The 14,888-nt window shown below is 32.4% G+C and overlaps 1 protein-coding gene across 4 annotated transcripts in view; it reads left to right on the top strand.

Moving 5' to 3' along the window:
- Nucleotides 1–14,888, top strand: part of Gel (Gelsolin) — an 89,266-nt gene that overhangs the window by 64,915 nt on the left and 9,463 nt on the right. For all 4 annotated transcript variants that reach the window (XM_071179358.2, XM_043054553.3, XM_043054551.3 and 1 more), the window contains 3 exons: nucleotides 1,593–1,778; nucleotides 5,850–5,933; nucleotides 14,377–14,438. In XM_071179358.2, the coding sequence (XP_071035459.2) occupies nucleotides 1,593–1,778; nucleotides 5,850–5,933; nucleotides 14,377–14,438 (332 nt within the window). The remainder of the gene's footprint in view (nucleotides 1–1,592; nucleotides 1,779–5,849; nucleotides 5,934–14,376; nucleotides 14,439–14,888) is intronic.

Genomic DNA, 14,888 nt, shown 5'->3' with positions numbered 1-14,888 from the left:
AAAAGGAAGAATTATATTTTAAATGCTTTTAAATATTTTCTCATTAACTAGTGGGCTGTGGACGCTGGTCTAAACTGAGTCTTGGGATCTAAAACTAGACACCAATCTTGTGACTTGCTGGCTGTTGTATAATGATTAGTTAATGTGCCTTACTGTTTGTTTATTCATTTATTTTTACAAAATTGTTGGCACAACTAAAATTTTTGAAGAGATAATGAAATATCATCAAATTGTTGATGTTTAAAATTTTGAACTCTTTTTCTTTTCTTTCGTCAAGGAAAATCCACAGTTTAAGTGAGGCAAAACTAAATGTACAATCTTATCTAAGCTTTAGAATGGATCTTAAACATTTTAGAAGCCATTAAACTATATATATATATAAACCCTCCCAATTTAGTGAGATTTTTTTCACCTAGATGAAAATTATCAAAAGCAATGTGTGATTCTAGAATTTGTATGGGCCCATATAAGGCAACATAACGTTTTAATATTTTATTTTAAGGAATTATATTGCTTTTTATGTTCACAAAATATTTCCACATATTACATCATTTTTGCAATTAACATAGAAACTAAACATAGCTGCACTTAGGAAAATAGTCATTCGCGAGCATTATTTCATGTGACTGTTTAAAATTATAGTTTTTCTTACTTGGAACTTTCTTCTGATTATTGTAATTCTGTTTTTTTAATTTTTTTATTATGAAGTCATTTACTTAATCCCCTTAATTCCCTTGTTAGCAAAAATAAACAAATAGCAAACCAACTCCCATGAATTATTTTATAACAGCCGACCCAATTTTTGGGGTTTACTACCACTAATGTTCTACTGCATAGTCTTGTCATTCTGAACCCAATCCAGAAGACCAGGGAACTTTTGGATCAAGTATTGGGAGAAATTTGCCTTCATGGAGAACTTTTTGACGGAACTAACCTGCATTTGCTTTACATGGAGAGGAAAACCACCAAAACTTCCCATGGTTAGGGACTTTAACCCTCGATCCGTCTATCACTCAGGATATTTTACGTGTGCACTGTGGTCGGTGCGAGCCGGATGTGAAATTCGTATCGACCAGCCATCGCCGGGATTCGAACCCCGGCCACCCTTTTCTGTAGGTCAAACGTTGTATCCCCTAAGCTATCATGATTATGTAAGAAAATCATATTCGTTTTTGCTTTAACTTTGACTGTAGTCATCCAGTTTTAGGATTAAGTTTAAATAAAATATGTCAATTAGCAAACTAAGTTTACGTTTTAATTTATCTTATAAAATTTTTAGTAGTAATATTTGTTTTGGAATCTCGTGCATTCAAAATTATTGATCTTTGAAACTCTTTAAGAAAATTTTTTTTCAAATTCTTTCTTTTCCCAAATTCAACTTTTTAGTCAACATTCATAATTTTACAAAGTTTAATTTTTTTAATAAATTTTTATTTTACTTTTTAAAATTTTTTTTTAAATAGGGAGATAAACATCTTATGTAAGTATTGCTCTTGTCAGCAAAAATAAGTAAATCACATTAAGTGTGTTTATGTAATATTCCACTGTTTCTTCATAATTAACTATCCTACTTTTTTGCTTTAAATATTTAGATTCGAGTTGTGCATGGACAAGAGCCTGAACATTTTTTGCGCATTTTTAAAGGTCAGATGGTCATAATGTCAGGTGGTCACGCAAGTGGTTTCAAAAATATCCACGATTTCGATTCCTACGATGTGGATGGTACGAGGCTTTTCCAAGTGAGAGGAACGAACCACTACAATACGCGTGCTGAACAAGTAAGCTGCCGATCAATTTGATTTCGTTATTTCACACTTTTAAGAGATCATTTGAACTTTAATTGGGTGAATTAATCAGTAACTTTAAAAGTTTTGAATTTAGATGTTTGCTGAGATGGGTCTCTAATTAAGATCTGTCATTTTATTTCTATACTTTATAACCGTCGTCGAGCAGTCGACCCAATTTTTGGGTTTACGACTACTGATGTTTGACTCCGTAAGCCTTGTCATTTTGAACTTATCCAGAAGACAAGGAAACTCCTGGATCCAGAGGTATTGATTTGTGACGGGAACATAGAGGACTTTGCGACTAAACAGATTTAATGTGCATCAGTCACCATTCACTACACGGGGAGTTTTTGGCCGACGGGGATCGAACCCACAAACTCCTGGGCATGGGCCCAACGCCCTACCAACCAGGCTATCCCAGCCATAAGATCTGTTATTGTAAAAAACTGGAGGTTCAATCTCTAAGCCAATTCAGCTTTAGATGGGTGAGTTGAGTACTTAGCTTGTCTCCAAAGTAAAGGCGACCTACACTCAATGCAGATCACCTTGCTACAGTCTTTACCTCCATGATCCAATGGCTGTTGTTGGAATGCTTTACTTTTTTATTATTTTATATATTTTCATTACATAAAATATATTTTAGGAAGATTCTATTATATATTGTAGCATATCTACCACTACAAAACTACAACTACAATTCACTAGTATATAAGGCATGTTAACTCGACTCTATGTCGGGGTACCCTTTCATTGATGAAGGTTGACATGGTCTGTAACTACTCTCCCCACAATGGTGACCTTCGGACGTGAAGTGAACACGCCTACCTTGGCAAAAACGCCCACTTTGATCTGGATACGCCTACATCTGCAGTAACGCCTACTCCGATGGATGGTTCACATTGAACAGTTGACTTGCTACTTGTGACTGCGACATTATCCACCTCCTCGCACTGTTGCTACTCAGTCTCGTCTCGATCACGCACAACGTCGGCTTGCATACTTGTGATTACTCGACTGCTAACGGCAACATAGGAGCGACTACGACAGTGAAGTTAATACACCTCTCACATTCAGCACTCAAAAAAATACGGTGATCTTAATACAGCTCTCCCGACTTCTCACAAAACAGCAATGAATCAACTAGTGGTATCAGTTCATCGAATTCTATCACAGATATAATTCTAGTGGGGGAGTACTGTAGCATATCTACCACTACAAAACTACAACTACAATTCACTAGTATATAAGGCATGTTAACTCGACTCTATGTCGGGGTACCTTTTCATAGATGAAGGTTGACATGGTCTGTAACTACTCTCCCCACATATATAATTTGAATTTTTAAAACTGCTCAGTGCTTGTCACGTCAGCACTTATCCGAATGGTTCTGTCAGGTCGGGTGTCATACCGTGGTAGTGACACCTATTGATATAAATAAGAAGCGCTACCGAACAACTACTACTTGCACTTTCGCCGGGGATATGTAATCACATTAGTGAGCGATTTGACTGGGAGAAATAAAGAAGGAAATACAAAAGTTTTCTCTTGTTTTTTTTTGCACTTTTAAATAATATTACATTAAATGAGTTAACCGCTACAGTTCGAAAAATTTTGATAACTTCCTTGTTTTTTTCCTCACTTAAATATTAGTTTGCGTTCCATAAAGTATTAATTTATTCAAAATTCTGCAAAGATTATACAATAATACTGTGCTCAAAATAAAAGAAGAGCACTTTTAAAAAATTTGATCTCGAGATTAAATTTAATGCCTATAATTTTAAATGTAATCTTAATAGTTTGAGAAACTAACTTTCAATATGCTTGCTAATAAATGCAGAAAATATCTTAAGTTACAAAATCGTTCACAAAAAAGGTGTTATTTTTTCAACCCATTCAGTTTTTGTTGCTTGAGAAAAATATGGGAGTAATCTAAAAAATAGGGTCCCAATAGTTTAATCTGGTTGAAAGCCCTTCTTACTAATATCTCATTTAGCATATTTCGTCTCTAAATTTATTTAAGGAAAGAAAATTCGATTTTGCATACAATTATGAAAATCATTTTTCCCAAGAGTTGGCAGTAAAAATAAAAATAAATTTTCTATGTTTATTTATTATATTCTATGTTAAAATAAATTCAAGAATGGAAAAAAATATTGAATTGTAAAGCATACATGTTTTTATGTCATCTTTATCTATACAATTTTATCTTTTATGCACATATTAGTAAGCATATTGAAAGTTAGTCTCTCAAACCATTGAGGTTGCATTTAAAATTATAGAGATTAAATTTAATCTCGAGATCAAATGTTTTTAAAGTGCTCTTCTTTTATTTTGTGTTTAATCTTTGTAGAAATTGGAATAAATTAATATTTTATGGAACGCAAACTAATAGTTAAGTGAGGAAAAAAACAAGGAAGTTATCAAAATCTTTCGAACCATTCGTATAAGTGACAAGTGACTGAGCAGTTTTAAATTCCATATAATAGAATCTTCATAAAATATATTTTATGTAAGGAAAATATCTAAAATAGTATAAAAGTAAAGCATTCCAACCACAGCCCATTGCTGACCAGAGGAATCATGGAGGTAAAGGCTCCAAGATTGTTTCTGCATTGAGCGTAGGACTCGTTTACTTTGGAGAGAAGCTGTTACTTACAGATCAGAAGCTGGGTGGGCTTTATGCCGCTTCTATCTATAAAATTTTTCAGCTTTTATCTATTTAATTTTAATGCTATATACAATTTGAAATTTGAACAGAATCAGAGGAATTAGCATTTCTTTACTTAACAATTTCATTCAAATGTGGAAGCTAAAGGCATGGAGGTGAGATTGGAAAGTATGGTCCACTCATTTTCTCTTCTCTTGTTTTGGATAGAATAGAATTTTAGATAGAATATTCTAGATAGAACCCCAATTCTTTACAATGATAGTTCAGTAAGCTACCTGCAAAAGGTTTAAATTTTTTTTTTTTTTTTTTTTTTACAGAAGTCATTGTATTCTAAGTGTATCATCCACCAGGTCTATGAACAGGTCATGTGATTTTTTCGCCGAATTCCGCGTATCTCAAGACCATTGATTCGTCCGCGAATCAAAATTTATAATCCGACAACATTTTCATTGCAATCTGAAATTTAAAGCAAGAACTAAGTTCTACAATCTAAAATTTAAATTTTGAAACCTTCGCTAAATCGCTTTAACGAGACGTTTTCATGCATGTGACTCTTCCCCAATTTTAATTTTTTATTTATTTATTAATAAATTTTTTTTTTGGTTTGTCAGATTTTCATTGTTTTTAATATTTGAAACTAGGCCGGAATCCGCTCATATCATCATTCATATTTTCGTGATTTTAATATCAAAACATCGATTCTCGTATTTACCTGATTTGAAAGTGACTCATTGTGAATTATATTCACGCGATTTAAAAATCGCACATCCCGATTCGTATTCACGCGATTTAAAAATCCAATACCTCAATGTGTTATGACAAGTTTTCGAAATTAATATCGCGATTCGTATTCACGCGATTTAAAAATCCAATACCTCAATGTGTTATGACAAGTTTTCGAAATTAATATCGCTATTCGTATTCACGCGACCAATGCCACTATTCGTTTTCAGTGGATCAAAAAATCATGCATACTGATTCGTATTTACGTGATTCAGAAATACAATAGTGCAATTTGTATTTTTGCTTTCTTTAATCCAATATCACGTTCCTATTCACGCGATTTTAAAACTCAATATCGCGATTTGTATTTTCGCGTTCTTAAAATTCAGTATCGAGATTCATATTCACACTATTTTAAATTCCAATATCGCTATTATTATATAAATCCAGTTTTTTTCTTTATTGGTATTCTTTAGTATTCTTAAGTGTGGTATTCTTTATTGGTAATTAATTTAATTATAAATCTTAGTTCAAAAAATGTGTTGTCTGTTTTTAAGAAATGGAATAACTATTTAAGTAGCAATGTTCTAAAAATCCTTGTTTAAAAAAGTTTAAATGTAGTACCCCCACCCCCAACTCTAATTCCCCCCTTTTATTGTATTTTTAAATAGATTCCTGAATCAAGCTGCTCTCTTAACTCCAACGATGTTTTTATTTTGGAAACGCCTACTCTCACCTATTTGTGGATTGGACAGGTTTTACTATTTATAACTAAATTTTTTATTCTAATCCGGTGATTCACAACATTTCTTTTTTTTTTTGTCGCGGCACACTGTTAATGATTTTGAAATTTGACGGCACACGAAGAAAAAAAAAGTTTACAAGTTCTTTACTTACCTATAATACACTGTGTAAATTAGTTTATGATAATAATTTTATGTAAAATAAAATAATATGTACTACAAAAGCATATTTATGAAGAGATTAATTACAAGTTAATAACAAGAATAATTTTGATGAGAAATTTGAGTTTGATGTTTTTCAATAATTTCATTTATAGTTGGTCTTAAAAATGACAATTCTACACTCATATTGTCTTCTACATTTAACAGTCTTGAACTTTTTTTCTTTTCTTTCGTTTTTATGTTGGTTAACACTGAAAATCCGTTTTTATGTTGGTTAATACTGAGAATCCATATTCACACAAATAACATGTAAAAAATTTTAATAATATTTTTAATTGTTTTTTAACTTTAATTGTTATTTTTTTGTGATTCCTTGTTAACTCGTTTTTTTGCTCATTAATAATTATTAGCTTTGCTGTTTATTTCTATTAGTTATCCTTTGTTAATTTGTTTTTATATCTATTGATTACATAGCATTTTAGATGTTAGCCTTTATTTCCTTTTGTAAGTTAATGTTTAGCTTTCTTTCTTTTGTTAATGAATCATTTTAAGATTGTCAGAAACAGGACTATCGTCGACAAAGAATAATTAATGAATGTCTAAAGAAATTATAAAAATGTAACTTTACATTTTTATTGTAATTAATTATAGTAAAATCTAATTTTTCAACTGTATAAAAAATTTTTAAAATAACATTATCAAATTTTATTGATGCTGCTAAATTAACAAGTAACCTATTAAATATATATATACACATATTAAATTAACAAACAACATTTTCATTTTTTAATCAAATATTGTTAACTATGAATACTCAAATTAACTCTTAAATAGTATGATATATAGATTTTTAAAATTCTAAATACTTAAAATTTTTTTTAAAATAAAGGTTTAAATCCTGGTCTCAACTGCTTTAAATTATTTAGAAAAATTTTGAATTTGACATTCAAACATTTTTTAAATGTTATGAGGGAGGATTGAAGTTTTATTTTCAAAACGCTTTGATGTGGAAACGATGTCTTACATAGAGAAGTTTGTTGCAAAGTAGATAAATAAAATTGGTCAATATCTTCTACATCTCATTTGAAATGGTATAAAATTGGACATTTTTCTTAATTTTTTTAATCATACTTAAAATTGTTGTCTTTTATACTTATTCTATGATTTAAGAATGTGAAATGAAACCAATATTCATTAAATCCATACAAGTGTTTTAAAAGTGTGAATCGTTCTTATTATCCCATTTTTCCTGAAAGTGTTACTTCTGCCATTCACTTTTTACTTGGGTGTGCTTCCTATAGTATGTGACTTTGGATGAATAAATGCAAACTAAATTAACGGTTATCTACAGTTATTTACAAGTTAATATACGGTTATAAACATCATTGTTGTCAGTTATTAATGTTCGGCCTTAAATTCAATTTGCCTCATCACTAGAGGGCGCTATTATTCATGTTTTATTCTTTCTATTAATTTTGTTGTTCAGTGTGTGTGTGTAAACAAAGAGGATTAAAGTTAGATTTAGAAGCGCGTGCTGTTTCTTGTCTCGTCTCATCATCGAAATGGTCCGTCCGAGCCCCAGCATATAATTTTTAAGATGAATGACACTGACACAGTCAACGAAACTTCTAAATCAACGGAATAACATTAAAAAAACCCAAAAGCAAATCGAAAGCAAAACCATCGCACTCGTTAATTGAGAAGGTCACAAACACAATGGATCAATTACTACAGCAAAAAAGGATCCTAAAAGGTAAGCTAACTAGATTAACTAATCAAATTGACTTACTTAACAATCAAACAATATCTACTTCAATAATTGAAGTCTATGAAAATAATGTAAACACATTAAACATCGAAATCGATAAATTGAATATTGACATACTAAGCACATGTCAAGATACAGATTATAACAATTATGAAGAGGAAATGCATGATATCTTTTCAAAACTAGATAAATTAAAAATAACCTTAAAAGATGAAATGATAAAATTAAACGAAAATAATAGTACAACTATTAACAATACTGCATCTAACAATGACATATCCTTAAATACTTCAAACTGTCAAAACAATGTAAAATTACCGCGAGTTGAATTGCCAATTTTTACATCAAATTTCATTGATTGGATTTCCTTTAGAGATCTATTTTTAGCTTGCGTTGGAGACAACGATAACTTAAGTAAAAGTCAGAAATTACAATATCTTAAACTTTCAGTTAAAGGCGAAGCATTTGGTTTGTTGCAATCTATACAAATTTCTAATGATAATTATGACACAGCGTGGCAAATTCTAAAAGACAGATACGAAAATGAATCAGAAATAACAAATGCAGCTTTAAGCAAATTAGTTTCGCAGCCTAATCTAAAGCATGAATCAGCTACTGGTTTGCGAAAACTTATTGACACCACACAACAATGTATCGACACATTAAAAATTCTCAAACAACCTGTCGAGCATTGGGATACAATAATTATATTTCTATTGCGCAACAAATTAGATCACGAAACACTCAAAAATTGGTCGTTAGAAGAATCAAAACAAATTAAACCTTCTTTTCAATATTTTAAAGAATTTATATTAAAAAGAGCAAATGTGCTCGCATCCTTGGCTAATTGCCAGAAAGTAAAACAAGGTCAAAGTTCGTTTTGCGGTTATAGGCAGAATAAAGTTTCTCATCCGATCGTCTCTAATTTATGCGTGTTTTGCAAAGGAGAGAATCATAAACTATTTAATTGCGATAGCTTTAAAAATTTATCGATTAAAGAGAAATGGACAATAATTAAAAGTAACCGTTTATGTTCTAATTGTTTAAAAGATAATAGAAGTCATCCACTCTCTAAATGTAGAGCTAGCATGTGTAAAAATTGTTCGAAACCACATAATACAATATTATGTTCAAAAAATACGAGCGAAAACAAATCAGACTCGCAAACTGAGGGCAATGAACTCACCATTACTAGCAATAGTACAGTTGTATCTCGTGGCGTATTATTGCCTACTGCGATTGTTTACGTTAAAGACATTAATGGTGCGCTAAATAAATGCAGAGTTTTAATTGATTCAGCTAGTCAAGGCACATTTATTAGAGAAAATTGCGTAAATTTATTACAATTAAAGCGTTCTAAAACAAATGTTAACGTAGATGGTTTGAGTTCCCAAAAAATTGGTAAGGTTGCAAGTTCCGTTCAGTTAGAAATTTCATCACAATTTTATAAAAACGCGTGTATTTCTGTTGAGGCATTAATCATTCCCAAAATTACTTGTGACCTTCCTCAATTTCGAGTCGATGCGACAGCTTTAACTTCTTTTAAACATCTCCCACTAGCAGATAAAAATTGCATTCAACCAGGTCCAATAGACATCCTCTTGGGAGCAGATGTATTTGGAGAAATCATGCTAAATGGACATTTTTCGGTTCCTGAGCATTCTTTAACAGCTCTAGAATCTATTTTTGGGTGGATTATCCTAGGCAAAACAAAGACTATAACTAATACAATTGTATCAAACCACGCTAGTTTCAACTCAGTCGAGTATCAGCTAGATAAATTCTGGAAGCTAGAAGAAATTACAGAAGCAAAGTCCTATTCAGAGGAAGAAATTGCATGCGAAAATCATTTTAAAGAAACATTTTCTCGAGACTCTACTGGCAGATTTGCTGTCAATTTTCCTTTTCGTGAGTCATCTGAAGAACTTGGTTCATCTAGAAATTTTGCTATTCATCGTTTGCAACAAATTGAACATAGGTTTGTCAAAAATCAGTCACTTTCTATGCAGCATCATAAATTCATGCAAGATTATTTAGATCTCGGGCACATGGAATTAATACCAGAAACGGACATTGACGTTCCAGCCACATCTAGTTTTTATCTCCCTCATCATCCAGTTCCAAACAAAATCGGGGATAAATTCCGTGTTGTCTTCGATGGTTCTGCAAAATCTTCAACTGGTGTTTCACTTAATGACAAATTGATGGTAGGACCGCAGTTGCAAGATGACTTAACAACATTGCTCATAAGATTTAGAACACATAAAATTGCTCTAACAGCAGACATTGAGAAAATGTACAGACAGGTTATTTTGAAGGACTCTGACTTTCAAAGAATCGTATGGCGTAACTCACCCTTTGAGCCTATTCAAGATTATCGACTCACTAGAATCGCGTACGGCACAGCTTCCGCGCCTTATCTTGCTACAAAATGTCTTCAACAACTAGCAGCAGAAGAAGCAGATAATTTTCCTTTGGCCTCCAATGCAGTCATGAAAGACTTCTACGTTGACGATTTAATGTCTGGAGCTGAGACACTCAGTGAAGCTCATGAATTACAAACACAATTAATGCAAATGTTATCAAGCGCTGGTTTCAGTCTGAGGAAATGGTCATCAAACAGCAATGAATTTTTGAAGACAATTGATGCAGACTTGTGCTTGAAAAATACATCCCTTGATCTAGACAGTGAAAATATCATAAAGACCTTAGGTGTTCTTTGGAACCCAGCAGACGATGTGTTCCTTTTTAAGGTTACTCCAACATCCTTTGAAGGTACCTTGACAAAACGCCTACTTCTTTCCACTATTGCCAGAACATTCGACCCTCTAGGTTGGTTGGCACCTATTACAATTAAATGCAAGCTAATTATGCAAGAACTGTGGAAGCATAAATTGCAGTGGGATGACACGATCTCTCCAAATATCTCACAAGAGTGGACAAAGCTTGCAGAAGATATGATGCTCGTAAAAGACATCAAAATACCAAGACTCTTGTCACCTAACAAGCAATTTCAATTGTTTGGTTTCAGCGACGCTTCAGAAAAGGCTTACGCGGCTGTCATACACTGTCGCTCAGGGCTAGATGATGAACAAATCAGTGTTCAACTTGTTGTATCCAAAACAAGAGTTGCACCGCTAAAGAATGAATCTCTTCCAAGACTAGAACTATGCGGAGCTTTGCTTCTAGCAAAGCTGATGAAATTTACGTGCAGTGCATTAAATATTCCAATATCCCAATCTCACTTCTACACAGATTCAACTATCGTTCTTTCTTGGTTGGGATCGCCATCCAGCCGATGGAAAACCTTTGTTTCCAACAGAGTAGCAAAAATTCAAAGCTTATCTTCCCCAAATCAGTGGCATCACATTAGTGGTGATACAAATCCAGCAGATATCGCAACCCGTGGTGTGTCATCATCAACATTATTAACATCTCAGTGGTTTAGTGGTCCAACATTTCTGTATCAACCGATTTCTTTCCAAACAAATATGCTCATATCTCAAATGTGTGAGCCTGTGCCTGAAGAAAGAGTGTGTACTGTGCAGTCAATTGCTACAATCAGAGATTCATCTGAAGCAGATGAATTGATAAACAAATTCTCCTTTTTCTCTAAACTTAAACGTGTAACAGCATATTGCTTAAGATTCATTCACAATTGCAGAAACTCCAAAAGTAAGGTAACTGGTTTTGTAAAAACTGATGAACTTAATAATGCTATGAATGTATTGATTAAATTAGTTCAATCTGTTGAGTTTAATAATGAGATCAATGCTCTTCAAAAAAATCAACCCTTATCTTGCAAAAGCAAAATTTTATCTCTCAATCCCTTTTTGGATCATTCAGGTATACTTAGGGTGGGAGGTCGCTTGCGACATGCAAATATCGGATACGACCAAAAGCATCCCATCTTACTGCCAAAAAGGCATGCCTTAACTGATCTCATTATTAGACATTATCATCAAAATTTATTACATGCTAGTGCTCAACTTGTACTATCATCTATTCAGGAAACTTTTTGGATCATGGGTGCTAGAGACATTATCAGAAATTTAATTAGAAAATGTGTTAAATGTTGTAGAATTAGAGCATCTGTCACTAACCAAATGATGAGTGATTTGCCATCCAGTCGAATTTCACCAGCTCCTACATTTATACGATGTGGAGTTGATTATGCAGGCCCGTTCCAAATTAAAGCAGCTAAAGGACGGGGCTCTAAAACATTCAAGGCATATATAGCTCTTTTTATTTGCTTTACAACTAGAGCTATCCATTTAGAGTTGGTCACTGATCTTTCTGCAGATGCCTTCATTGCAGCCCTAAAGCGATTTATTTCACGTAGGGGTAAGTGTAACGACATATACAGTGACTGCGGGTCCAATTTTATTGGAGCTAAGCGTAAACTAATGGAATATGAAAGACTAGCAAATTCAAAGGGTTATAATCAAAATGTTGACAAATTTTTGTCTGATATGGGTATACGTTGGCATCTAAACGTGCCCGGCGCTCCTCACATGGGGGGCCTATGGGAAGCGGGCATTAAATCCACGAAATATCATTTAAAACGGGTTGTGGGTGATATCAAATTAACACACGAAGAATTTGAGACCCTCTTAGCCCAGATCGAAGCTTGTCTCAATTCTCGACCTTTAACTGCCTTATCTTGTGACCCTAACGACCTATCGGCCTTAACACCAGGTCATTTTATAATCGGAAGACCATTAACAAGCATTCCCGAACCAAATTACACCGAATCTAACATTTCTTATCTAACAAGATGGCAAATAATCCAAAAAATGGTACAGCAGTTTTGGAAACGTTGGCACAAGGAATATTTGTGTAGACTGCAACAACGACCAAAATGGCTTATGCCAACTAAAAACATCGAAATTAATGATTTGTGTTTGTTAAAAGATGATAATTTGCCACCTACCAAGTGGAAAATGTGCAGAGTAGTTCAATTACACCCCGGTATTGACAACCATGTTAGAGTTGTAACTGTTAGAACATCAGATGGCATATTTAAAAGAAATGTAACAAAATTGTGTCTCTTACCAAAATAAGCAGAAATTTATACTATTTGTAATTTGTACTGTCTTTATGTAAGTGTATTCATGTAAACAATTCATTTAATGTCTTATTGCATTTGTATCACATTTAAGAATTTTGAAATAGTATTTCAAGGTGGGCGGCATGTTCGGCCTTAAATTCAATTTGCCTCATCACTAGAGGGCGCTATTATTCATGTTTTATTCTTTCTATTAATTTTGTTGTTCAGTGTGTGTGTGTAAACAAAGAGGATTAAAGTTAGATTTAGAAGCGCGTGCTGTTTCTTGTCTCGTCTCATCAATTAAATACATTATTAATGAGGAAAAATATTGACATACATTATTCAAACCCAATATAAAGAACGGCAGGATATCTTTTTATTTTATAACCGCCGTTGAACAGCGAACCCAATTTTAAGTTTACAACTACTAATGTTCCATAGCCTTGTCATTTTGAACCAATCCAGAAGACAAAGAAACTCCTGGATCAGTACCCCCAGAGGTATGACATGTTGTGGGAACGTGGAGGACTTTGTGACTTGACAGATGTAGCGTGTACCAGTCACCATTTAATGCACGGGAAGTCTTTGGCTGATGGGGATCAAACCCACGCCCTCTTGGACATGGGCCCAGTCCCCTAATTTGTGGCACGGAGTAGTTTGCAACTTATTCACTGTTTTTGCCACCTGCAGTTTTTCATATTCAATTTAGTTTTTTTCACTGATAACAATTACAGTCAAATTCCGTTTTAGCAAAAATTTCAATGCAACGAATATTTTCCAAATTCCCATAGAAACAATGAATTAAAAATACCGATATGACGAAACTCGTAATCCAATTTAAGAAAGGTGAAAATAAGCAACAATTCTCATTTTCTCTCATGATCAAAACACTTTTCCAGTCTTCAGAAGTACACAATGATCTCGGAATTCGAGTATTTTTGCATCTTCAAAATAAAAAAAGTATCTAATATGAGAAGGACATGTCAAAAAGAAAAAATAATCACTCAGAAACCCCAACTTATTCTTGTTTGAAGAAGTAAAAATACATGTGGCTTTCCAAAAAAGTGATTTCCAGTTCAGTTGTTTGAAAATGTGCATAATTAGGAGTAATTTATACTGGTTTTAAATCATTGGTACAGAAAAAAATTATGGATTACATAGTTTCTGTAAAATAAGTGATAATAAATTCTTTTTAATTTGGATGTTTTTGTGAGCTTTTAAAATTTTTGGTTGCTATTTTCTACATGTAGAGTAAACTGTAATTAAATGCAATAAAAAAAATTTTTCTGCAAAAAATTCCAATGTAACAAAATACTTTTGGTTAATGTTGAAATTTGTAATATCGGTATAAAGAATTTTCGTTATTGCGTTGTGATTGCTTCAGTCCCTAGGGATTTGCTAAAATGGGATTTGGCTGTACTACCATAATCTCTTTAATGATTTCTATTTATGGTATATTTTTATAATTTTTTTAGGACTCGTTTGACGAAGAGCAAGAAATGGGAAGAAGTATTATGAAGATTGTATCACCTGATAGGTTAAAAAATAATTATTTTTAAAACTAATCTTTTTTAAAAATTTCTATTATTTAGGATTTTAGTAAAAGACATACAAATTTAAGTTTCTATATTCAAATAGAGTTATAAATAATAACTTTAGAACTGTCTACATTATATTAGACTTTTTTTTATTATTTATTTTATTTTATTTTTTATTTTACTAGCTATGGAAAATGTTACTACAGCAATGTTGAATACATTAATGATTAATTTGTCCAATTTCTGAATTTGAAAACTTAATTTTTAGTTGTTTGCAAAATTATCTACCTAACTAAAGGAAATTTAAAGGGAAGAAACTTTAAAAAAAAAAAAATCCCAACAAAATTATTTCTTTTACTAAAGCATAAATATTTTGATAAAAATGTTAAGTATAATTGTCATAGTTTTTAAAGCTAATTATATCTTGAACTTTAAAGATATTTAAATCT

Source organism: Parasteatoda tepidariorum, chromosome 1, assembly GCF_982258835.1.
Source record: "Parasteatoda tepidariorum strain Cologne lab strain chromosome 1, Ptep-v5.0, whole genome shotgun sequence".
NCBI classification, from domain to species: Eukaryota; Metazoa; Arthropoda; class Arachnida; order Araneae; family Theridiidae; genus Parasteatoda; species Parasteatoda tepidariorum.
Note: the sequence above shows the minus strand (reverse complement) of the source record. Positions and strands in the feature narration are given on the sequence as shown.